Source organism: Cyprinodon tularosa, unplaced genomic scaffold (assembly GCF_016077235.1).
Source record: "Cyprinodon tularosa strain WSP-4 unplaced genomic scaffold, ASM1607723v1 ctg348, whole genome shotgun sequence".
NCBI lineage: Eukaryota > Metazoa > Chordata > Actinopteri > Cyprinodontiformes > Cyprinodontidae > Cyprinodon > Cyprinodon tularosa.
In genome coordinates this window covers 96,535-124,025 of record NW_024039061.1, presented here as the reverse complement: position 1 = coordinate 124,025, position 27,491 = coordinate 96,535, and the positions used below count along the sequence as shown (strand labels likewise).

The window sequence follows — 27,491 nt, the reverse complement described above, 5'->3', positions numbered from 1 at the left end:
TTAGCCCAGGCAAGACGCTTCTGACGCTGTCTGTGGTTCAAGAGTAGCTTGACACAAGGAATGCGACAGCAGAAACCCATGTCTTTCATACGTCTGTGTGTGGTGGTTCTTGAAGCACTCACTCCAGCTGCAGTCCACTCTTTGTGAATCTCCCCCACATTTTTGAATGGGTTTTGTTTCACAATCCTCTCCAGGGTGCGGTTATCTCTCTTGCTTGTACACTTTTTTCGACCACATCTTTTCCTTCCCTTCGCCTCTCTATTAATGTGCTTGGACACTGAGCTCTGTGAACAGCCAGCCTCTTTAGCGATGACCTTTTGTGTCTTGCCCTCCTTGTGCAAGGTGTCGATGGTCGTCTTTTGGACAACTGTCAAGTCAGCAGTCTTCCCCATGATTGTGTAGCCTATAGAACTAGACTGAAAGACCATTTAAAGGCTTTTGCAGGTGGTTTGAGTTAATTAGCTGATTAGAGTGTGGCACCAGGGGCCATCAATTTTGAACCTTTTCACAATATTCTAATTTTCTGATATGATGAATTTGAGATTTTCATTTGTTGTCATTTGTAATCATCAAAATTAAACAAAATAAACATCTGAAATATATGAGTTTGTATGTAATGTATGAATATAATATACAAGTTTCACTTTTTAAATGGAATTACTGAAATCAATCTACTTTTTCATGATATTCTAATTTTATGACCAGCACCTGTATGGTTGTCTCATTCCATCACAGATTATTTTACTTTATTTTTCATAATCTAGGGCCTTTATAGTTACAGTCAACTTTGAAGTTTACTTTTAAACCTGCTTTGTCCTTTCCTGTTATCTAACTCTTTTCAGTCTTATACCCTGTTTATTACATAGTAGGTAATCTTAATAAAGTCTCTTCATGTAATCCCTGCAACTGACACAAGACATGAGGAGAGTGTTACTTAGTTCGTAGATTCTATTTTAAAAAGTGAGTAAAGTCTGGAAAATGTGCCCCGAACCTCTTTCACTTAAATGAGAGCTGCTTTTAAGCCCACGTCGACCCAAACAGTTTGGGCAACAAATCATTAAAAAGTATAATTCAACATATTGAAGGTCCTCTTTTAATGTTGGAACTCAGTAAGGTAGCTAAAAAGGAAAGCCCATAGTCAATAATTTTAAGGTCTAGCTTTGAAGTATGCTTAGAAAAAATATCCTGAAAAAATGTAAATATTTTTTTACAAAAATATCCACCATATGTAGGAGCATCAATCTAAAGAAAGTTTTTATGGTTCCTATCAGCAAAAGCACACTTAATGCATTGTGCACGTCAATGTCAATTTCAACTGAGTTCGATTCAGTTTATTTATATAGCACCAATTTATGACATGTCATTTCTAAGCACTTTACAAAGACAATTCAACTAGATCATACAGTCAAATTGATTCAAATTTATCTCACTCCAAGCATGCTTGTAGGAACAGTGGTTAGGAAAAACTCCCTTTTAACAGGAAGAAACCTCCAGCAGAACCAGGCTCAGTGTGAGCGGCCATCTGCCGAGGCCAACTGGGGTTCAACAAGAAAGAAGCAGACAGCTCTAACAATCCCTGCATTTATCCTTTTTGGGGTTATTCCTGTATTATTCTCTCTCAATAAAGCTATTCATGGTGGGAGCCCATCTCAAGTATTTGGCTTTGCTTCCTCTCAACTAGGCTCATGACCTCTAGTCATCCTCAGAGAACTTTGCTGAAAGAATCATATGGTGTTTATTTTTGCCTGCATTGTTTTAACCCAATTATTCTCTGTGGTATTACAATATGATTTCATACTTTTGTTGCAAAAATAGGAGTCACTGTATATTACAATAAACGAACCTCTCAAAACCGAGTTTTAAAGCGTTTACAAATAATAACTCAGAATGCATGATAATTACACTGGTAAAATGTTTACTAATATAGACATGTTAGACATTGTTGGAAAGCTTAGATTCTCCAAGATTCAACCACCAAGTTCATTTTATGGACATAGCAAGCACCAAAGCACAATTATATTAGCATGTCGAAATCCAGCATGACAAAGCAGCCACAACAAGCAAACAAGCATGTCTTTATTACTGCTGTTCAAAAAAAGACTTATTTTCAAGAATAAAAAAACCCAACTTTGAGTCATGTTTGAACTGAAACTCAAACATTTTAGTTCAGAAACTAAAAGGTTTTAGCTTTCAAATAACATATCACACGTGTAATTTGGGCTTACAGTTCCTCAGTTATTTGCTTTTCTATTTGGGTTTGAAAAAAATAGGCGCATTTCCCAGAAAGGGGAGGATATCAAGTTAAAATTCTGGATTCTAATCAGATAAATATTAGAAATGAATAAAGATTGATCAAAATACTTATTTCAAAAGCTTTCCTACTGTGTTCCCTTTGGATATTTATATTAAATACAAAAAATATTAAAATCACTGCTTATTTATAGCCTGTCTTTAAAAATCTACAATTATCCTTTATATAGTCTCACTTATTTATAGCTATATTTCTAATATTTAACATCCAGTTAGAAAACAGTAAAACACATCTGTTAAAATAATAATATTTCAGTATGATGAGGCCTATATTATATGCCATGGGTTCTTAACAATTCAATGCTTTTGGTATTTATGCAGAGACAAGGGTATCGCTATAAAGCAAGAATCCAAATGGACATAATCAAAAACCTTTATTCTCTTTAGTACAGTGCCTAAAACTATAGTTTTAAATCCTTTTAAAACTGAGCTCCTTATCTAATACTGTGTAATGTTCCCTTTAGTCTGTGTATATTTCATATTATCTAGTTACATTTGCAAGCTTAAATGAAGACAATTTCACAACCCGACACACTTACATAAGTAAATTGCAAGCAGAGGAGGCGCATGAGGAAGTTAATAGTTTGTGTTTATTCTTCCCTGCATACTTTAGTGCTGCTTTTCATAAACACACCCTTTGTCTGTCCATATTCATTCCATCTCCCTATAAAGCATCTATGCTATTTGATGTCTGGGTCTATATAAGAGTGTGTTTGTGTGAGTGAAGCAGTGCACCAGTTGATTATCAAAGTGCAGAATATTACTGTAGCTTCCTGCTGACACAGATGAGAAGGGAGGGATGGAGAGCAATGGGCAGACAGATTAAAGTGTGTGGCAAAGAATGGTAAATGGATAACAAATAGAACAGCATCATAAGAGCAAAATCATAGCAGCTAAGCAGTGAATGTTCTATTAGCAAGTTAAAACTATTGTCAGAAATCTTCTATGGCTTGCGTCTAAGTATGGCTAAGGAGTATGGCTTGGTTCTTAGTAGAAAAAAGTAGAAAAGTTTTCTCTTAATTTAATCTCAAACATTAATCAAACATGAGTCAACTCTGTCTTCCACTTTTTTTTGTAAAACTGACTGATGAAATGTAAAGTTAATAAAGTACATAATAATTGCAACGTAGAACAATTAGCCACTTTTGAAGCTTAATAAACAATTTCTAAAGAGCACAATTTTGACTTTTGAAGATTTTTTTTTTTTTTGATGATGATGAAAAACAAGTTATATATGGCAATATATGCATTATACTTTTGTGAAAACGCTGGGAAAACACCCTTCTCAAAATGATGGGCCCCTTAATAATGCTATCACTTTTAAAACTTCCTGCTAGGTCCTACAGCCTAAAGTGTAACTGAGACAAAGAATAAGCCTTTGGGAACTTTATAACCTTGCTTTTTTAATCATGAATCTCTTTCCTTGATGCTTGAGATGCATTCAAAGGAAAGAGAATGAAGAATCAGGGGAAGAGATTAAATCATTAACCTGCAGGGCTACTAAAAACATTTATATATGCAAAAAATGTAACAATCCATGAAAGATAATTGGGATTATAATGAGGTAAAAAATCAGAACAGGCTGCAAAGCTGCATGGCTATGGAGTATAGCTTTAAAGTCCATGAATGCCCCCCAGCCATAAGGCAGTAAATGGGGAAAAAAAACAAAACCCCCAAAAAAACCTATGTGACTACAACACACCTACAGAGTAACCTGATTAAGTATGGCCATGAAAACCACAGGACATGCACTGAATAAACAGGAAATCCATAAATGAACTCCAACAGGGATTCCACTCATAACCAAAAGGAGAATCAAAGTCGATAAGAAAATGCTACACTAACACACATTTAGTTTGCTAAACAGCGTTACAGATTCATGAACCCATTGTGAAATAGTTGAAAATACGGACAACCAGAATGCTGGGAATTTGAAAAACATGGCTTTTTACATGAAGATAAACAATCAAGAGGGGGAAGGGTCATTAGTGAAGTAGACTTTTTTTTCCTTCAGCAGGAATTGGCAAACTTAAATATGTATGTGGTTTCATTTTACCAACAAATGTGACTGTGACTGCTGGAAAATTAGGAATTATATAATGAAAACTGTGATCTAAAAACAACTGAATAAAATCTTAGTTGTGAAATTAAATTAAAATAAAATCTGAATAAAAACCATTAAATATGGTCTTAAACACCTTATTTGCAGTAAAGAAGCTAAAAAAACATCACAGAGTGAGAGGCTTTTGAATAATAGGGGAGTAAATTCTTAGAATAAAGCTAAAGAAGGTTTTTACAAATAAAGATTTAAACTTAAGTCTTTCACAGCCAAGGTGAGTCAAACATTTACCGATCAATATTTTATGATTTAACAGGTTTTAATCTTAACTGCCATAATATTTCATTCCTCTACAATGTCTTTTGAAGCAAGGGAGTGACACATTTCTCACTTATCTGTATTTAATAAACCCAAAGGTAATGGCTTTAATGACAAAGCAGGATAAGGCTGTTATATGTCATAATTTCTAGACTGAATTTAATTCTAAAATAAGCTTGAACAGGTCTGACTCCATAATCCAATATAATGTGAACAAACACCAGGCTATCAAGAAGCCTTTTGACAATCTGAAAGAGCTGCTAGACAGTGAGCATGGGGTAATTTACAGGAAATACAGTCCATCTGTGTGCCAGCGTTTAAGCAATTTTCCCTTTCCCGTCTGTCTCTGCTCTTCTCCATGTGATTTTGGCTTTAACACAGGGGTAGACTGAGATGCTGATCCATCTAGCTCTAAAAATCCAAATGTAATAGGTTACATTTTTAACAGTCATAAAAAAAAAATCCCTTTTTTCTTAAAAACTATTGATTTGCAAACTGCCTGTAGTCCATCAGGCCAAAAGATTGGTGAAATGAGGGCAGCAAAGATAAACAGATACAAAAAATAAAAACAAGATGGGGTGGGGAGATTATATTTATTTAAAAAGCAGCATTGACCGTGGAGGTCATGTACTCAATTTAGCTAATCTATCACAAATAAAATCCAGACAAGAAGGGAAGGAGAGAGGAAGAAAAACCCAAAGAGCGTATGGATCAAAGCAACAGGAATGATCTATTATGGAAAAAATGCAATGCTGACACCACCAAGCATGCATTTAGTTTAGTTTGTGGATTAGGGACTAATGTTACATTTATCTAAGTGAGCCATAGGGAGGGTGAGCAGCACTGGAGCTGCTGAATGTTAATGGATTTGGAGTCTTATAAAAGCTAAGATAGACTTTCAGTGGAACTAATGTTAACAAGGCTGATCTTAATTTTTCATTTTTTTATTTTTTTGAATAGCTTTATCTGTTATAATCTTAGTGGTAAAGACAGGTTGACTGAGCACATCAGGTTCAAATATCCAATTATGACTGATCATACAGCATCATCTATATGAATAATATCACTAAAAAGGTAACTTAGTTCATTATTTCAAAGCAAAAAGTGAAACCATTATATATAAAGTAATACATCAATGAGTATATATAAAAGTATTTCGTTTAATCAATCATTAATTAAACTTTTTTGTTTTCTTTAGTCCAACTGTTTTTAATATTCATTTTTGTTTCTGTATTTTTTATTTTATTTCTATTTTTTTCCTACTTGCATTGATTCTCTTTTATTTCCCCATATTTTAATCATGTAAAGCATTTTGCATTGTCTTTGTACTGAATTGTGCTATACAAATAAAATTGCCTTGCCTTGCCAAAACAATGGATGTGTTTTTAAAACTGATATGCTACATTGTGATGTGATGTATTCCACAAAAAAAAAAAAGAAAAAAAAAAGAAAGTAAATGCAACATAGGCAATCACAAGCCTGGGATAAGTGTAACAATCATAAATGGTCCATCATTCTGTCACCACATCATATTCTCCCAGTCGACTACTTTGCTGGCCACTTGCCCAACCTGTCTTAAGGCCTACAACAACCCCTCTAACCTGTATATTTCCATTTTTAAAGAGCCACTTTAAAATGATTTGAGCTTTGTGGAAAGGTATATGGCAGTGAGAAAAGGTCATCAGTAGATGGGTGTACTACTGCAATAAATAAAGGGACATGTTTATCAGCAATTTACCGATGGACCTTGTTTTTTTAAGAATACTTAGCTTGTATTGAAGGCCTAAACTTATACATATAAAAGCATTTAGAATAAGTTGTTATGTAACAGTTTCAGTGAGCCTGTATGAATTGCATTTTCCATTTCCGGTTCCTAAATAATGGTTGGACTGAATAGCATCTTCTATTGCTTCTCAGCTTCAACATTTGAACTGCTGTGCTCCAGGGATGCCATCTGACGTACATTGGTTGTAACTATTGGGTATTTCATCTACCGTTACTTGTCTATCATCACAAACAACTCTGCCCTGGTTGCCAACATGATGAGATTTTGTATTCGCTACTCACTGGAAACTTTGTCTTTTCTTTGTAAACCTGAGAGATGGATTGAAAATCCTCGCAGATCAGCAGTTTCCAAAATACTCAGCCCATCATGACTGACACCAGCAGCTATGCCATGTTCAAAGATACTTGCATTCATTTTCTTCCATGTTCTCCAGATCTGTTTGTTGTTCGTGTCATCTCTAGAAAAAATTGGTATGTCCGTTTGATTTAAAGGCCTTATAAAAGTCACAAGCACAAATTTCTAAACAATTCCCTTTGATAAGACATACGACTTTTATATTATCCATTGCGCTTTATTGTTTCTATTTGTGTAAAACTAAAGCATGCTGTTGTCAGTGATCTGCCATTTACTGCCACAGCTTGTAATGACTCTTCTCTTTCTGTTTGCACCAGGCCCCATGTTTTTGTTTATATTTGTTCTTTATCTTTGTTCCCTTATCAAACACTATCATTTGCCTGTCTGTTATGTTCTCTTTATTTCTTCCCTTTCAGCAGGAAGAGAGAATTCACAGTGCACAATGATCAAGACTTAGACTCACACACGGTTAGAGACACAAATCACACAAAAAGTTGTGAGTCCTTATGACGGTCATAAACAATAAGATGGACAGAGGAGAGGCAAAGGAATGTGATAAATGGAGAGGGCTTAAGTTTGCAGGTAGGAATAATCACAACTTCCTCTCTTCATTTATTTATTTTTGACTGCCAGTAGCTGTTCATAGTTTACATAGGTCTACTTTTATACACGTGTGCTTTTGTGTCCAGAAAAAAGAGCGGTATGCTCCCATAAAGCTCCAAATGGTTGCTGTTTGAGCATGAGATATACGCACGTGAGAGCATGTGTGTAACAATGGAAAAAATGTTTGTATATATCAATTATGTAAAGGTAGTATTTTGCATGACTGAGCAAGCTGTGTGTAAGGGTCCTTGGTGTCCATTTTGATGTATGATAATGGTATAGAAGCATTTGCTGACAGAGCATTTGCATAAGCTCAGTAGATCATCAGCAAAGACTGTATGTGTAAGGGGGTAAACATGTAGCTAATCCAGCTCCCGCTGGAGCAGAACATCGCTATTAACTTGTCCTCATGTTTGAATTATTGAACCATGTCTCTCTGTTTCTCCTTCACAAAAACTTTTACACTCTTGTACATACTCTTTCTAAATATAGCGCTTTGTTTTTACATTTTGAGTGTTTTATTCTTTTCTACTTTGCCAATTGTTCTTTTCTGTTTTTACTATTAAATGTACACAAGAATTTAAATTTAGTTCAGAGCAGAATTATCCTTAAAAGCCCAAAGTATAAGGATGTTTTCTATCATCCTTTTCTAGCATTGGTCTGTATTTGATCTAATCATACATGATAGAAAACAAATGAAGAATTAGAATTTAGACAGTTTTCCCTTGTACACTGTCAAAACTATGTGGGCCAGTATATTTTTGATATAAATGAAAGGAGGGTAAATTAACTGTTGTTGGAGTAAATCTCACATACTGTAAGTCAACAAAGGAAGTGTAGTGTAAAAGAACTATTGGTTAGATGTTACAGCACTGATCAATATTCAAATTAAGTTATTGTCTTTTCTCTCATTTTTTAACTTTTGTTTCTATAAGTTGCATAAGTTATACAAATGTAGAGATTTACAATCTTTATGATACATGTAAAAGCCAGGATACAAATTGTGCTGCAACAGAGCAGCAACATAAAAACAAGCTGAGTACGAGATTGTGCTTCATTATTTGTCAATTTCCCTTTAGCTCATAGTAGTTTATCTATAAACAACTGTGAGAGTGACAGTAGGAAGGACTGTCTGAGCCTTAATAAAGCAGCCAAAATGATTCTGTGTCTGGCAGAATATCTTTGTTCATCTTTTTCTTTACCAGCAAAATCTGGGCTTGCATTGTTTAAGTATTAAGTGGAGCCCAAAAGATGCAGCCCTCGGCCCTCAAATTCTGTAAAAGGATTATTCAAGCTGAAATGCAATGTAAAGTAATGAAACTCAGAAAAACAAAAAATAATAATGATATTCGTTTTATCAACACTAATTCTACCAAATACAACTGTCTATAATGACGAATAAAAAGACACAAAAAAACCCAAAACTAAATAAACACTTAAATACAGTTCATATCCTTCTGCAAAGTGGGATTTTAAATTTTTTTAGATTTCCAGTGACACAGCTTTGTTCTATTATTTTTTACGTATTTAATTAAATTTGAGTTTGCATTAATTGTCTCTTATACAGTATGAATAGCCTAGGAAACAATTGCATGTTTTCTGGAGAGTTGGGACTCAGTTGTGGCGTAATGCATGTTCAATAGGACACCAAAATCGGGTCCAATGTGTGGAGCTAAGCCTAATGAGGATCCCCTCCTTTCCGACCTTCTGCACTTATTTTTCTCTTTTATCTTCCACTCTTCCTACACCCTTTTTGTATTCACCTTTTACAGTCCCTTTGAATCTCCTTCATTGTCCTTCCTTAATGTTTTCTTTCTTTTCCCCTCCAGTCTCTTCCTCTTCCGTTTTCTCCCTCTAGCCCACCTGTCTTCTCTTTCATCTGTCCCCATTGCTAACCCATGACTCCTCCCCTGCCTCTCTCATGCTTCCTCCTCAAGTCTCACTGTTGTAAACTCTGTCCTATTTCTCTCAGGCTGCCTTGCATCTTAATACTATGAAAATTAATGACTAAAACTGAAACGAAAATGAGTGTATAAGCCTCTTTGAAGTTATTGCAAGTCATTTTAGATATTAGCATCAGCCCAATTCTTAAGAAATGTACAAGTAAACTCGTAGTAAAGAACACAAAGGAAATAACTTTTTTTTAATTACCTGACAATTAAAAACCAAAGAGAGGGTATTTGAGAAATTCCTAAAATTACTTTAGGTGTAAAACAGTAGAGATTTGGCAAGGCAGTTTCAAAAACAGATTTGTATGTGTTATAGGAAAGGAAAAAAGTCAGAATCAACTTTTAAAAATGATTGAGTTGAAGTGTATCTTATCTGTATGGTTATACAGAGGTTGGTAAAGTAGCCTACAGAAAAATGGTACTTTAGGGAAAAGGCACACTACTTCAACATATTTGTAGTTTAGTGAGAGTAAAAAGTAGCCATCCAAAAAATCTCTCAAGAATAAAATAATACTTGGTAAAAAGGTGACTCAAGTAATAAGTAACATTTCTATTTAAAATTATGGAAATCTGACAGACCATAATATAAAGTTATGTATAATTTTTTTCTGTGTTAAAGAGAAAAGAGTAATAAATAAATAAAAATAATAAAAGACTTTCAGGCAGAAGAGCCACTTCTCAAATCAATTTCTAATTGCTTATAGGTAAAGAGTATGTATGATGGAACAGGGTAAACTACCTCAAGTAACAATATCAACTGTTTACTGTATATTACCGTGAACCTCCTGAATCTATCTGAGCAGCTACTGCTGCACTGGGTTGGCAGCCCACTATCTGGGATCTACCTCTACTTCTTGACCAGAACTGGACATTAAGACCAGGTTAGTAACCTAATAGATTATGTGCAAGCACTTTCAACTGAAGTTGTCTGTCTGCATAGAGTTTGCATGTTCTACCCATGCAAGCATGGGTTCTCTCTGGGTACTCCGGCTTCTTCCAACAGTCCAAAATCATGACTGTAGGTTAATTGGCTTCTCTAAAATTGTCCCCAGGTGTAAGTGTAGGTGTATATTGTTGTGTGTCTTTGTGTGTCTCTGTGTTGCCCTGCAACAGACTGGCGACCTGTCCAGGGTGTACCCTGCCTCTCGCCCATAGACTGCCGGAGATAGGCACCTGCCCCACCGTGACCCTGACATGGACTAAGCAGGAGAAGATGAATGGATGTTTATTAATCACTAAAATAGACAATTATAAATACAATAGAAAATGGTACTCTAAAAAACATAAGAGGTTGATAGTTTTTTTAACTTAATAAATAAAAGCTTACAAATATTTTATGCTAAAAAAACATGAATCCACGTAAAGCCATACACTGAAGAAACCTAAGTTCAGTAAAATAGACATTAAAAGAGAAGAAAGCAAGCAAGGAAAGAGAGAGAGACAGAGAGAGAGCAGGTTTAGTGTTTCAAGTGTTTCCCAATAGGGAAGGAACGACATCTTACACGTCCGCAGAGCATAATATCAATCAATACCACTGTTGTAAAATGTGTTTCACATGACCTGCAAATTGACATGCTTCTAATTATAAATTCAAATGTCCTTGTTCGAGGTAAAACAACAGCAGCAGAGTGCACACACACAAAGCATTTTTTAATGATAATGCTAAACCTTGCAATACAGGAGAGCTCTTCCTCTAACTGAGTTATTGAACTTCAAAACTCTGAAAGGCTATTTAGCAAGCATTTCCAATTCAGCAATTTTACCATGCAGGGTGGAATTTGTCAAGGTTGGAATGTTTCCCCTGATGTGGTTTAAATGTGTTTATAATAAAAATTACAGAGAAAAACCCACCATTTTAACAAGGAGCTACAGGAAAATAATGAACTTGTTTGTAGAACTTATTCTAAAAAAACTGTAAGGAACAGTACTCAGAACTATTGCTTTAAGAGGTTATCACAGATTTTGTTTTCCTCAGTATTAAAAACTTAAACCCCAACCATTCAATCATAATTATTTGTAGCTACAAGGTCTTGTTAATCTGTTTCAATAGGATATGTCTTTGTCAACTTATAGTTTGTTGCAGTATTTCTTTGCTGTTTGTGGGTCAGATTGGGTTGGGTTTTTCTCCTGAGCACAGCTGTTTAACCAGCTATGTTTGGATATGGAGCCTTTGGAAGTATGAGGTGATTGTCAGTGAAAAAATGCGAAAAATTATCTTACTGCTGATATTTTGCAATGAGTACTAATAATGTTGTTTTCAATACCAACAACAAGGGGTAGTATATCACCACCCTGTTCTAAAGCTGTTTACAGCTACAATGGATTAAATCTGCACTAATTCTCTGGATTTTGCCCCCAATCCTTAACCCCCAGGCCCATCACAGTTGATTGCTGATAATAGGATAAGGCTTAACAAGACTGGAAATGAATAATAATCTGCACTAGTTATCCAGGCTTCTACAAAAGAAAATATTGGCATCACAAGATCAATGATATAAAGTTATTGCAGGGTGATGAGGAGAAACCTTAATGTATCTTTAGAAGCGTATACTGATTAAAAACAAATGCCTACTCTTCTGTACTATTGAGACTGGGCCATGATCACCCCTGGCACCCTTTCAGCTCCACCCTGACCTGACATATTTTTATATCAAATTACGACAACAAAAAATACAAAATGAAGCAACTTCAGAAAGATAAACAAAATTTATAGTTTTTGTTTTTCTAAAGCCTTTGCACAGCTTAACAGTTTTGTGCAAGAGATCAAAACAGGCTTTCCATTAAAATGTTTGCTGTGTTTTGCTAAAGCCTTCTGTTTTTTAAGGGATTCTTCAATTTAACCAGTTTTATATTTGGCAACAACAGAATCAACTTGAAGCTACTTCCCTGTAAACTTCCAATCCAAATAAAGTTTGACCCTCTCAGGGTTTTATTCTGAGTTTTTGTGAAGCATCTCTGAGCAGGAAAGTAGTTTTACTGCACACATTCTATTATTAATTACAGTATAAAAAAATAGATTCCCAATATAATTAACCTAATGTTTTTATAAACAAGCTCTGCTTTATAATCCTTATCAGCGGATCTCTAATCAAAATCAACAACAAAATAAACAGCGAAAAGTTCCAAGCTTGTGGTTTTCTGATGGGACTACCAGTCTGACTTTTTCAGTGTTAGGGCTGTCTTTTCTTGTTTTTTTTCTTACACTGGGCAGATCAAAATAATAGCACTTACGATATCCTGTTCATAACACAGTGATTGATTGCCTCAATAAGGCGATCCTTAGATCCCGATGATTGCAGTTCTTGTTCCTGGCTCAATTCATTGGTGTTAAAAAAGAGACACTTTATGGTAGTTAGAATTAGAAAACTGCTAAGAAATTTTAGCAGTAGTTTAGCTTTAAAATCAATTTGATGAAGAATACACTCCAAAACACTGCAGTGCTTCTCATTAGTTTTACTCCTTCAGCTCTGGTCTGTTTTTAAACTGTAGCATCATGTATACACTCTCTACTGAAAGATTCTTGGCATATCTTGTGACCCTGTATTCTGTTGCATTTGATATCCCAGCCCTTTTCAGTATTGCATATATTATTACAATTGATGGGTGTCTTGAATAGGAAAATAGGAAACTGTAAAACAAAAGAAGCAGTTCTGTCATTTTCTACTGAGTAACAGCTTAATCTTTACTCACAAATACAAACAATGAAAAATAGAGATGAAAGAGAGCTGCCAGAAATCTTTCATTTTTCATAAAAAGTATGCAATATACATCACGTCTAGAGAGTTTAAGGCTTCAGACTGCCAGTCATCAGAGGAATAAGTTGCCTAATATAATCCAGTAACCAGACACAGATAAATGATCAATGTAAATAAATATATACAATTATATATATATGTATGTATATAGAAAAGCGAAAGGGAAAACATTTACAAAAAAAAAAAAAAATGTGCGTTTTAACACCAGGCCCTCAAAAATAAATGAAGACTTTAGAAATTTCTACAAAACCTTATATAAATCTGAAAATTGTGGAAATGAAGAAAAACAAGCCATATTTCTTAATCAATTACAATTCCAAACCATTTTAGAAGAGGAGAAAAAAACTATTGATAATTCTTTAATAACAAAAAATCTATCGAAAGCAATAGCCAGCATATGGATAGCGGTAAAATGCCAGGTCCTGATAGACTTTGAATAGAATTTTATAAAACATTTAAATAAAAAAAGTATAAAAAAAAGAGAAAATTTAATAAAATATATTGGAGGAGAAAAAAAATTACACTTTAAACACTTTACTTTATATATACAATATATAATTCCATATATTATCAATAGGTTGTACATTTTATGAAAAAAATAACTTAATACACTTATAATGTTTTCAGGGAGTTGTATTTTCTTACTACTACTGCTACATAAGGATTACTAAGTTAAGTGCCATGATGGAGCATGAGGAAAACTGTATGCATGCAAGTACAAGAGGGGAATTCAATCATTGATGAGGAATTTGTTTGCTCTTACTGCAATCCATCCAGCAGTTCTCATATCTGATCCCTATCTACCGTAGCAAATCCCTTCTTATCTCTTTTCCTTATCCTCTCCAGTTTCTCGTTTGCTCCGCTCCTCCCCTCTTCTGCCCCACAGTCTCCTCCTCTAATGCTTCAATTCTTCCCTACTCGCCCCCTCTATTCCTATGCTGCCTCTTTTTTTACTCTCCTTCCTCCTTTCTGCCATCACTCCTCTCCTCCCCCACATTCCCTTGCTAACTGGGTGTCACAAATCTTTTTAATTACTTTTCCTGTGTCCAAGATCTGAAGCTTGCGTGGAGGGGTGAATGTGTAATAGGGGAAAAGAGGTTGTGAAAGCAGAGACTTGAGATGGGGGCAGTTGTCACGGTATAATTAAGCATTGGTTTGGGACACTGATGAAAATGGCAACAAGAAACCAAATAAGTGGATTATGGGCCATGATACAAAGAAACATTCTGGTGACAATGGTACCCAGATTCAAGCAGGGGAAAGAAATTATAAACTCATGGTGTGAAATAAAAATATGTCAGTTAAAAAGGTATCTACAAAAAAATGTAAAACAGTGGGAGATTAGTTTTATGTGTCATAAAATATAGAATCTGCAAGAAACAGAGTAGTGGTACATTTCGCTCATACAGAAAAAAGTCTGTATTGAAGTTTGCAGATGTGGAAACAGACATGACTAAACACACCACATAGTCAATGTCTTTGAACTACACTTCTCTGATCTGACTCATTAGTTCTGCGTCTAATTGCCACAAAGACAGCAGGTGCCAGAAATGCACAAATGTGCATATCATCGTATGCATGTGTACGTGAGTGTGCATGTGTGGGCAGTCTTTTCTCTCTAGCTCATTAAGCTCATTAGTACACATCCAGTGAATTATTTAATTAAATGACAATGACCTAAAGCAAAGTGACTCCACATTGCTGCCAGTCAGTGTGGATAAGTTCACACAAGCATTTATAAACATGGGTGTGTTATTAGTGGGCCGATAAGTGATTGGAGTTAGATTATAACGGCATTACAATACTTTAAATGTAGTACAGTGTCACCTGTAATACAAATATAGTCATACACTAGTCTATAACCTCCATTCTACAAGTTCTGATAAGATGATTATGAGCACACACCAACTGTCGTAGATAAAAACATTGGTAAAATGAAAAAAAAAAAAAAAAATCTGCCACAGAGCAAAAGTTTTCCTCCAAATTCAAAGACCTACAGCTATATTTGCAATGTAACCGTGTTATTTTGAGCCTTTTACTGTAATTTGTGTAAGATAAATATCTTTAATATTAATAAAAATGTCTATATTATCATTTTATTCATAGATATATTAATAGACATAGTTTCATGTAAATGTGTCAGATGGACGTAACCCTTAAAGTGTCATGATGGGTTCACTAAAAGCGACCCAAGAATGCAGAACACCACTAACGGACACAGGGATGAAAGTTTTACAAGTTTATTATGCACAAGCACACAGAATGTACAGGTTCTGGTTCGGGGCCTGGATACTGGTTCACCGGAGTCTGCGTGAGAGACAGTTCAGTTAGCGTTGCCAACAGAGGTTTGATTTCCAGAGGATCACTGATTGTACCTTGAGGGTTCTTGAGGTTAGCTTTGGGAGAGTCACTGTTGAGTCTGGAGAGGAGTTCATCAGCAGAGTCCGTTTGCTGCTTCAGCGTCTCACGTCTATAATGAACAGACCTTGGTTTGGGTTTTCCAGCTCTAGTCCAGAGCTGCTTGGAGGTTCTCTGAGATTCTTCAGGTTTGGCTCTGAGGGTCGGCTCGGCAGGTTAGCTCTTCCAGAGCTTTCACAGAGGAGACACAGGTTTCCTGGAAGACAGAGACAATAATTAGAATCCAGGCTGGATTCAAAGTCAAAGAGTTTCACTGAGGATCTAGGCTTAAGCGCTGACCAACTGGAACAACACTGCGGTGTTGAGGCAAGGTCTGAAGACAGCTTAAGTAGTGGATCCTCTGATGGTCTTGATGAGCTGCAGCTGTGCAGGAGGCTCCCTCAGAGGATCCACGGCGGACTCTGCTGGAGAAAGGTGGAATTTCTCCAGCTCCCAACAGTATCCCCCCCCTCAACGACCGCCCCTTGGCGGTCTGGAAGAGGTCGAAGGGCAGGAACGCTCGTACTCCTCGATAAGGGCAGGATCGAGGATGTACGAGCCCGGAACCCACTGGCGATCCTCCGGTCCGTAGCCCTCCCAGTCGACGAGGTACTGCCAACCGCGACCTCGTCGACGGGAGTCCACGATGCGTCGGACAGTGAAGGCCGGATGACCATCGACCTCCAGGGCGGGTGGTGGGGAGTCGGACGGTTGGCACAGAGGGCTCGAGGAGACAGGCTTGACTTGAGACACGTGGAAGTCCCCCTTGAGGGGGATGTCTCGAGTGGATAGCCATACCTCCTGGCCCACAGTGTACTCGGGGGCGGGACGTCTCCTAGAATCGGCGAAGCGTTTGATTGACTGAGAAGACTGGTTGAGGGTGGCGATGGTTTCCCTCCAGATCCTCTGGCAACGGCGGATGTGCTGGTTTACGGACTGGACCGAAATCTCTCTCTCGTCTGCGGGGAAAAGTGGAGGTTGATAGCCGAGACTAACCTGAAACGGGGATTGACCAGTGGATGCAGATCTGAGGGAGTTATGTGCGTGTTCGATCCAGGGGAGAAATTGGCTCCAGTCCACAGGGTTGTTCGAAGTGAGGCAACGAAGGGTTGATTCCAACTGCTGGTTCATCCTCTCAGTCTGACCATTAGATTGAGGATGGTAACCAGAGGTGAGAGAGGGTTTGCAGCCGAGAGCAGAACAGAAAGCCTTCCAGACCTGGGAAATGAACTGAGGACCCCGGTCCGAGAGGATCTCTTGGGGAATGCCGTGTAGACGGAAAACATGCTTGATGAGGAGCTGGGCTGTCTGGAAGGCCGAGGGAAGTGGAATAAGATGGCAGGACTTCGAGAAACGGTCAACAACGGTGAATATGGTGGACATACCTCAAGAGATGGGGAGACCGGTGACGAAATCAATGGCGATATGGGACCATGGACGCGAGGGAACAGGAAGCGGCTGAAGCAGACCAGAAGGAGGTTGGTGTGAGGCTTTATTACGGGCACATGTGGGGCAAGCCCACACATACTCCTTGACGTCCCTATGGAGGGTGGGCCACCAGAAGCGTCTTGAGATAAGGGCTACTGTTCTGCTGACTCCTGGATTAGCTTGCTTGGTTGACTGGATGTAAGCCAGGTTCTTGTGGTCAGTCCATACAAGAACCGGATGCTCAGCTCCCTCCAGCCAATGTCTCCATTCCTCCAACGGCAGTTTGATGGCCAGAAGCTCTCGGTCACCCACATCGTAATTTTGCTCTGCGGAAGATAGTCTACGGGAGAAGAATGCACAAGGGTGGATCTTTTGATTTGAATCAAGTCTCTGAGATAGGACTGCTCCAACACCAGAATCTGAAGCATCCACCTCAAGAATAAACTGCTTCGCTGGGTCAGGTTGCATAAGCACAGGTGCTCTGGAAAACAAGGACTTTAATTTTTCAAACGCAGCTTGAGCCTCAGGAGTCCACTGAAAGATGCGTTTGACAGAGGTCAGAGAAGTTAATGGAAGGGCGGTCTGGCTGTAGTTTCTGATGAAACGACGATAAAAGTTTGCAAAACCTAGGAATCTTTGTAGCTGTTTGCGGTTCTCTGGAACTGGCCAGTCTAAGACTGCCTTAATCTTGTCCTCAGATGGTTTTACCTGGCCGCCCTCGAGCACAAACCCCAAAAAGGTGACTGAAGGTTGATGAAATTCGCACTTCTCGGCTTTCACGAACAGCTTGTTCTCCAGCAGTCTCTGCAAAACAAGGCAGACATGTTTCTTGTGTTCATCGAGGTTCTTGGAGTAAATGAGTATGTCGTCAATGTACACGAAAACAAATACATTTAAAAAGTCTCTGAGAACATCATTTACGAGGGCCTGGAAGCAGGCTGGAGCGTTAGTTAGACCAAAGGGCATTACCAAATATTCGAATTGGCCCAAGGGTGTCTTGAAGGCAGTTTTCCACTCATCTCCTTCTCGGATCCTAAGGAGATGATAAGCGTTTCTTAAATCCAGTTTAGAAAACACTGTAGCTCCCTGTACGGGTTCGAACGCAGAGGCGAGGAGAGGAAGTGGGTATTTGTTCTTAACTGTGATCTGGTTCAAACCCCGGTAATCAATACAAGGTCTCAGGGAACCATCCTTCTTCCCCACGAAGAAGAAACCGGCGCCCAAAGGAGAGGAAGATGGGCGGATTATTCCAGCAGCTAATGATTCGTTGATGTATTTTTCCATAGTTTCTCTTTCAGGCTTGGAAATATTATACAACCTGCTGCTAGGTAGTGGAGCACCAGGTAAGAGTTCAATGGCGCAGTCGTATGGTCTGTGTGGAGGTAGGGACGTCGCACTGAGCTTACTGAAGACAGGGGCTAGGTCATGGTACTCAGAAGGAACTGAAGAAAGGTCAGGAGAGTCCATCTCCCCCCCACCTCTAGGAGACCCCACCAAGGGGGCAGCTGAACGAAGGCATGTTTCATGGCATGAGATGGACCACGACTCCAGGTGACGTTCGGTCCAATTTATGTGAGGATTATGCTTCTCCAACCATTCGAAACCAAGCACCAGCGGGGAACATGCAGAGGGAAAAACAAAAAATGTTATAGTCTCTCGGTGGTTACCTGACAGAAGTAGCTCGAGGGGCTGAGTTTGATGGGTAACTTGATGTAGTCTCTTCCCGTCAATAGCGGATACACTGAGAGGCTGAGTCAGAGGTATGGTTTCTATTTGGAGTTGTTGGACGAGGTTAGAATCGATTAGGTTCCGTTCACAACCTGAGTCTATGAATGCAGAAAAAGAGAGGCTTTGGTTAGCACAGAACAACGTAGCGGGAAGTAACAGTCGAGGAGATTTCTTAGTGTTAATTTGGCCCGCCAGACTCCTCAGATCCTCTGGCGGGCCCAGGCTTTTGATTTAGCCGGGCAGGAAGCGATGAAGTGTCCACTCTCACCACAGTAGATACATAGTTTGCTTAGAAAACGCCTTTGCCTCTCCTCTGGGGTGAGCCTAGTGTGTCCCACCTGCATGGGCTCAACATCCCTTTCGCCTGAATGAGAGGCTTGAATAGGCAACGGTAGAGACTGGGACTTAGGTCTCTGAATGGGCAGCTGCTCTGTAGAGGAAGAACAAACAGTCACGTTATGTGAGGCAGAAGAAAGGGTCCCCTGCTTCCTTGAACTGTTTCTGGCACGAATTCTATTGTCCAATCTAATGGAGAGACGAATTAGATCTTCGAGGGTAGCTGGTTCGTCGAGGGTTGCAAGCTCATCTTTAATGTGCTCATTTAATGCCGTGAAAAAGGCTCCCTTTAGAGCGCTTTGGTTCCACCCGGAAGCTGCCGCTTTAACCCGGAAGTTGATGGAAAATTCAGCCACCGAAGAGTTTCCCTGTTTAAGGTTGAAAAGAGCTCTGGAATCAATGGTTTGGTCAGTTTCTTGGTTGAATACCTGGGTAAATTCTGAGATGAAATCAGAGTAATAGCAGTTTAAGCTATCGTCGGCGGCAAATCTTGCCTGAGCCCATTCCAAGGCTCTTCCTGTTAACTGTGAGAGAATGAAAGTTATCTTCTTGTAATCCGTGGGAAAGCTGCCAGGGGAGTTCTGAAAAATCAATCGACATTGAAATAAAAATCCTTTGCAATCTTTCATGTTACCAGAAAATCTTTCTGGAAGGCTAGGACGGAACTCTGATGACGTCACCGCAGGTGACCTCGGAGGAGGAACTGGACCCGGAAATGGTTGTTGTACCGAAGCAGCATTAGCGCTGTTCATGTAGTTAGCATAGCTTTGAATAGCTTGATTTTGTCTTTCAATGTGGGTGTTTAACTCACGTAGAGCCAGGCCGTGTCCATGGATCTGGGCCGCCTGTTCCTCTAGTCGACGGATGTAGTGATCTGCTGGGCCTTGAGTTTGGCCACAGTGTTCTGTCATGATGGGTTCACTAAAAGCGACCCAAGAATGCAGAACACCACTAACGGACACAGGGATGAAAGTTTTACAAGTTTATTATGCACAAGCACACAGAATGTACAGGTTCTGGTTCGGGGCCTGGATACTGGTTCACCGGAGTCTGCGTGAGAGACAGTTCAGTTAGCGTTGCCAACAGAGGTTTGATTTCCAGAGGATCACTGATTGTACCTTGAGGGTTCTTGAGGTTAGCTTTGGGAGAGTCACTGTTGAGTCTGGAGAGGAGTTCATCAGCAGAGTCCGTTTGCTGCTTCAGCGTCTCACGTCTATAATGAACAGACCTTGGTTTGGGTTTTCCAGCTCTAGTCCAGAGCTGCTTGGAGGTTCTCTGAGATTCTTCAGGTTCGGCTCTGAGGGTCGGCTCGGCAGGTTAGCTCTTCCAGAGCTTTCACAGAGGAGACACAGGTTTCCTGGAAGACAGAGACAATAATTAGAATCCAGGCTGGATTCAAAGTCAAAGAGTTTCACTGAGGATCTAGGCTTAAGCGCTGACCAACTGGAACAACACTGCGGCGTTGAGGCAAGGTCTGAAGACAGCTTAAGTAGTGGATCCTCTGATGGTCTTGATGAGCTGCAGCTGTGCAGGAGGCTCCCTCAGAGGATCCACGGCGGACTCTGCTGGAGAAAGGTGGAATTTCTCCAGCTCCCAACATAAAGGTTAATTTGTTTTTACATTCTGTAACAAGTTGATGGTATAATACACAATAAAAGAAATGCACTTAGTTGTTCAAAAAAATAAAATAAAATAAAAATAAAATGGATATAAATAAAAAAAAAAACATATTCAATAACTTTGTCTGCCAAAATATTTCCATTTCCTCCCTCAATTCTATATTCCAACCTTTAGTAATATTAATGGTTTATGGTAGCCAAACAAGAGTCCATATGTATCTAACATAACACTTCTGACAGGAGAAAAAGTTTAGAGCGATGGTAAGGAGGTTTCCAACCTTAAAGACGCTGAGCTCATGCAAAAGATGATTCATCAAAATGACACTGAAGACATCAATAACACCTCAGCAAGCGAAATATTAGATTGCAGTAATATGTCAACATAGGCTTTTACCTTTATTCAGAAGGGTGTAATATTTATGATATGCAGATTTCTTTCAAATGTAAATGAAAATATAAAACATATCAAATATGCCTTTGGATGAAAAGTTTGGGGTTGCACCACACCAAGCTCTTCTTTAGTACCAGTTATTTTGTTTATTTTTTCTAGGTACCCCAAAGGCAGCCTTAAGAAAGAAACTTGAATGTTATAACCTACTTTAAATGAATTGGATCTTTCAGTCTCCACCTGCTTCAGCTTTACAGGTTTTAAATATGTTTATTCAGAAGTAGAAAAAACAACAGGATAAAATTTTAGAATGATGCAAAACATCTAAATAGATAACCAAGTTCCCCTAATATAACCTAAAACGATACTAAGAGTAGACTTTGTATTAAAGGTAGCCTAGATGTTCCTATTAAAACACATTGAAAAGGACATCTATATAATTTCTCAAAACTGTGAAGTAAACTGACAAACATAACCTTGCTAATCAGGGATCGTAACTATGACTGTTGACGAGGCAAGGCAAAATGATTTATATAGCATGCCAGAGGCCACACATTTCAAAGTGCTGTATGTGAAAAGACAGAAAAAGAAAAGTATATTGAAGTGGCATAAAAGCAGCAAAAATAATGAAAGAAATACAAAAAAGAAAAGTAATGAAAGCCAAGTTGGTCTGAAAACCTATTTATGCATAGATGGAATGAATACATCTTCAATCTGGAATTTAAAGTAACATAAGGTTTTAGTACTTTCAGAGCTTTCTGGGAGATTATTTCACATTACAGGAGCATCAGGCCTAAATGCTGCTTCTCAATATTTGGCTCTGGTTCTGATTATAATTAATAGATTGAGTCAGAATACCTGAGAGGTCTGGACAGTGGTTACATTGACAATAACTCTGTAACATTACTTGGTGCTAAGCCATCCAGTGATTCAAAGACAAACATAAATATCTAAGAGAATACGCATATTCTCCAAGATAAGGGGAGCCAATGTAAGGACTGGGAAGATGTTCTCCACCTTCTTAGTTTTGGTGAAGAAGCAGGAAGCAGCATTCTGGAATAACTGCTGCTTTATGATTTTTTTTTAGACTCCTGTGAAGACACCTTTGCAGTAATCAATGCTACTAAATTTAATGCATGAATACATTTTCAAGATCCTTCTGAGACATTATTGCTTTAATCCGGGAGATGTTTGTTAGGTGGTATAAGGCCAAATTTGCTCCTGTCTATATGTGTGGGTTTAGGCTTTATTAGCTGAACCTGTGTGCTAACATTGGAACACACTGAATTTGGTCCAATAATTATTATTACTTCAGTATTGTTTCGCTTCAGACAAAGGCATTTTTGATACATTCAAGTTTTTACTTCGTTTATGCTTTTACCCAATGATGAAACAGAATTTTGGTCGCCTAGTCGCATTGTAATGTATACCTACTGTACGTGTAACATACGTGTTTGCATATTTATGGTAGCTCATGGTGTTGTTTATTAAAATCGGAGTTAGGAGGAGCCTCTGAATATTGTATTAAAGGGGCTCTAAGATGGGCCCTAGGGAAATTCCACATGTGACTTTTGGGGTCTCTGATAAAAAGTTACCTACTGACACAAAAAAGTGCCTGTCTTTAGATTAGGATTTCTTAGCAGGTCATAGACCTACTATAACCATTTTTTATTATTTAACAGTCCCATAAGGGTAAAAAGTAATAATGCCTAGTCTACAGAGTTTATCCCCAAACAATTTGTTTTTCAAAGCAGCTACTTTAATCAAAACATACTTGGCAGCAGCTTTGATTCCCGTTTTACTCAGATTTCAGTTTTACTCTGATTTTTTACTAGATTTCAGGCTTGTACTCACTGAGCTGACTAAAGAGGTGACTTTTCGGCTGCTCTATTATTAAAGGGTCAACAAGTCACTACAACCTGGACACATACAGTACTTTGCAGAGCTTTTAAGCTTTTACAGTTTTGTCTTTCCTGCTACAAAAGGGATTTGAACCCCTGAATCCTCTTGAATTGAAGTCAAAGATTTAAACTACCACACCACTGACCCGACTAAACATACTATAAACCAAAGTCATCTTAAGACAAATGTCTGTCCAACATCAAAAGAATGACTCAAACTAGGTTGGATTCAAGGAGCTATTATTTGGGCATCTTTAAGCCTTTCAAAGTTAACTATAGACATACATATGATGAAATAATACCTTTTGCAGCATGGAGTATTAAAGTGTTTTTATTTCTAGCCTTAAGAAAAACACTTGCCTTAAAAATCTGCCATCACCATTAATCACTACTTCTAAAGGCTGAACAAACTCCAAAGCTGATTTTTTGGACATAGAGACACACACAAATATATATATATATATATATATATATATATATATATATATATATATATATATATATATATATATATATATATATATATATATATATATATATATATATATATATATATATATATATATATATATATATATATACATAAAAAAGTGCTGTCCTGTGTGTGAGCGTGTGTGAGCTGTGATTGACACTCCATCAGACGCTCCTCTGGCTGTGATTGGTTGTTTTGACTCGTCCCGAATTATTCTTTCCAGATTGAAATACAGGCAGTAGGCGGTACCAATTGAAGCAGTTTTTTTCACAGGTTACATATCACATGTACTGCTGTCTGGGCATAGGGACAGTTTTAGCCAATATGACAAAAAAGTGATTTTTAAAAACTTACAGACTTCAGCTTTAACGTTCTGCATGGTCTTCCTAAAGGGTGTTGTAATTATGTTGATATGTGATTAAAGATGACCTTTCAACTGAAATCAAAAAAGTTATTGAAAAAAAATCTCATATTTTAAGTTGATTAGAACAATCAGAGGTTAACTGATGCAAAGGCAGTGGAGGACTTATAAAAAAACATATTTCCAAAATCATAAAAGGATTTTGTACGATGTTTTAACATTTTCCATTTTATTCCCCCTTATATTCACACATGTCCTAATCTGTTTAATAAACTGCAATATACACAGTGCTTAAATATAGTTAAGCTACTATTACCTCAAATTATGCCTTTATTCAATCATTTAGTTCTTTATTTAGCAACACTAATTGTGTAATGAAAAGGATCATGAGATCATGAGTTGATTTTAGACACATTAACACTTTATACTTTCAGATGAAAAAAATGAGCAGAAACACACACTAACAGCTCTTATACCATTAATAGTAAAGAAGGCATGACATGCAGATTAAAGCAGAGACTGTTTTATATGATCTAGACCTCCCAGAGCATCCCAGAATAATTGATAGTCTCTGTGAACCGGCAACTTGTTCTAATTTAAGCTGCTTCTTTAAAAAATAAATAAATAACAGGGACACAGAGGGTAATAAATAATAGTTTTTAAAGTACTATGATCTAGAAGCTACTGTTTGACTAATTTAGACATAAATTGCTTCTGTTGTATTCATGATGAAACCTGATTTAACCATATTTTAAAGTTTTACACGCAAAGTAAATGCAGTCAGTGTCATTTTCCACCTTTCCCATAAATGAGCCCTTTTTGTTGTTGTTTTGATTACTGCACATATTTTTAAATAATATATATATCAAAGATATATGCGGAAAGGTTTAGATTAAATAGTAAATTTCTTGAAAAATGTAACCTAACTAACCCATGCATAGATAAAGAAATACGTTAACTTAAAACAGCCTCTACTTTCAAGATGAGTTTTTATATCATATGTGATCCATAACATTAGCCTTTAGCCTTACATATATGCCTCATAAACCTTCATTTCAGATCTCCTCACCAACCTCTTCTGTTTTCATGGCCTTGCAACTCACCCCTTTTAATGGATATTGAGCAAGGAAAGCTGAAGAGCGGAAGTGCGCACATGTACACATACTCAGGACCGTTTCATTTTCCTTTTTCTGAGAACTGAGCTAATGCAGCGTTAATGCTCTCTAATGGATGTTAAAACTGTTTGATCTTTCATTAAACATAATCCACATAACCATGAGATAACCTTGTGTGATCAAGTATGACCACAAGAAAATACTGCCAAACAGTTTCTAAACATCCATAACACATGCAGCATCCTGTATATTTAATAGCACTTTTTGTAAAAATGTGCATAAAAGCCCTAAAAGACATAGTTTCCCCTAATAAATTAATCTATCAATCCAACTTTTCAGTACATTTTTCAAGATGGAGAAATGAAGAATTTATTATTAACTACTTTCCATCAAATCCTGTTCAGCACAGTGTCACAGCTGAGAATCCCTAAAACAAGTGCTTTTATTATCTTTTAAGTATTAAGAATTTGCTTAATGTCACAAAGTATCCGCTAAAAAAATGCCTGTGACATCCAGTAATGAATGAATATGACAACCATAATCAATATATATATATATATATATATATATATATATATATGAGCTATTTTGGACAACAGATGCACAACTTCATAAAATGCATAACCTTTTCAACAATTCATGAAAGAGAATCTTAGCATATTTGAAAATCATTAATAGTCAGTGCTGATAAACATACCTGTAAACCAGTGCATCATCTCCCGAGCTGTTGTACTGGACCTGGAACATTCTTACTCCAGATGTAGGAGTTTGGCTGCTCCATCTAATCAGGGCAGAGTTTCCCGTCAGCTCCACCAATGATACCCTCCTGTCAGCCCCTCTTGTCTCGTTGTTAGGCATTGCAACTTTGGAGGAGGTCAGAATGTCAGAGGGTGCAGGCTCAGAAGAAGGATCTCGACTGCGGCTTGTGCTGTTTGCAAGATGAGGCACTGCTGTGACAATTAACTCCACCCTTCCTGTTGATTCACCTGCAGCATTTGAGGCAATGCAAGTGAAGTTTCCAGAATCCTTCAGGGAAGTAACGTTGATATCCAGGCTTCCATTTGGGAAAACTAAAGTTCTGCAACATAAATAAATGTAGATGACAGACTTATTGACTAAAACCAGTAGTTCAATACTCTATTAAAAAAACTTACACTTAGACAACTTTTATTGCAATGTTGTATACACATAGATTTAATAAAGCCAATTTATTGGTAAAGGTTAGCTTGCAATTTGTTTCTGTTCTACATGCAAGAGTAATGTTATGAGGGAACTTGTTTTGTTTAAATTTTGGCAGTTCCCATGCATGTTATAATCTGACTCTATTAGATGGCTTTTGGAGTAATGGTTTCTTCCTAAAGAACTCGTATATAAATTATCACAGGACTAATTTAACTGTTTACAATGATGATGGACACAAAATTCAGCAAACCTTTTTAAAATGTTCTCATTTCTTTTCACTAGGGTAGATACATGTTTTCCTCAAAAATATTTTAACCACTGGGTCGGATAACCTTGCTCTCTAAATGAGGTAATGGCTGGACATTCCTATGTTGTTTGAACCTACAGATAATCAATTTAACAAGAGTTCAGGGCACCTTCATGGATATTTAAATAAAACCCAATGATAGACCTGATTAATGGAGATCCACAAAATCCGTTGCTTTTTCCCTTTAATGTCATTCAGAGATACAATGTATTTGCTATGTTAACTAAAAACGCATTCAAGTGTGCCTTAAACACAAAATGTTGCCCTCTTTCAACTTGTTTAAAGGCAATGTTATTATTGTGAGTTCAATTTTATGAATTAAAAACATTTCTTTCATTATACATCAATTAGAACATATGCAAATTGCATTAAAACAGAAGAGTGCTTTTATTTTTAAGAGTTAGAATAATTCATGTTTTTTATCATTATTACTTTTTTCGTAGTGCCTGACCTATGTTACTAGCTAAATACAGCCTTCTAGGAAGTTAGAAATTGTCCCAAAAAAAAAGGTCTGACACCATATATGTATACACGTTAACACACAGTAAACATCTTGAAAGGTGGCCTTTGTTGGCTTTATAATTGTTGTCTGTGTATCTTTGCTCCCAATGATGAGTTATGATCACTTATTATTGGGAGCAAGAAAACTTCATTTGCCCAAAATTCATTATTTGTTAAAATAGTAAATGAGATATATCACATCTGAAACACATAAACTACCTAATGAGAGTTACCCTACCAATATGCCATTTTATATATGGCTATTTTTTTGTTTCAGTGACTAATGCTAATGCCAGCCTTTACTGCCAGTACCTTTCCTCACCACATCCAGAAACAGCCTGATGCATCATTTCACTGTGTGGCATCCTGAGATCTCATTTTAATTTAAAATGACACCATCAAAAGCTTTGATTGAAACTTACAGTTTTAAATACTGGTAGTGGTTTTAAAGTAGATTTTCATAATAACATGCAGAATTCCAAAGCAAATTAGCCACCCAAAGTTTTCATGGTTGAGGAGATTTTGACCTTATCATCTGTAGTGTTCACTGGCAGTCAGAATGCGAGCTGGGTAAATGTATTTGAAATCAATTAATTGGTTTTTATCAGCAGTCACAGTTACC

The 27,491-nt window shown here is 37.5% G+C and overlaps 1 protein-coding gene across 2 annotated transcripts in view; it reads right to left on the bottom strand.

Moving 5' to 3' along the window:
- zgc:172282 (leucine-rich repeat and fibronectin type III domain-containing protein 1-like protein) overlaps nucleotides 1-27,491 on the bottom strand; it is a 150,865-nt gene that overhangs the window by 87,037 nt on the left and 36,337 nt on the right. For both annotated transcript variants that reach the window (XM_038294910.1, XM_038294911.1), the window contains exon 7: nucleotides 25,577-25,957. In XM_038294910.1, the coding sequence (XP_038150838.1) occupies nucleotides 25,577-25,957 (381 nt within the window). The remainder of the gene's footprint in view (nucleotides 1-25,576; nucleotides 25,958-27,491) is intronic.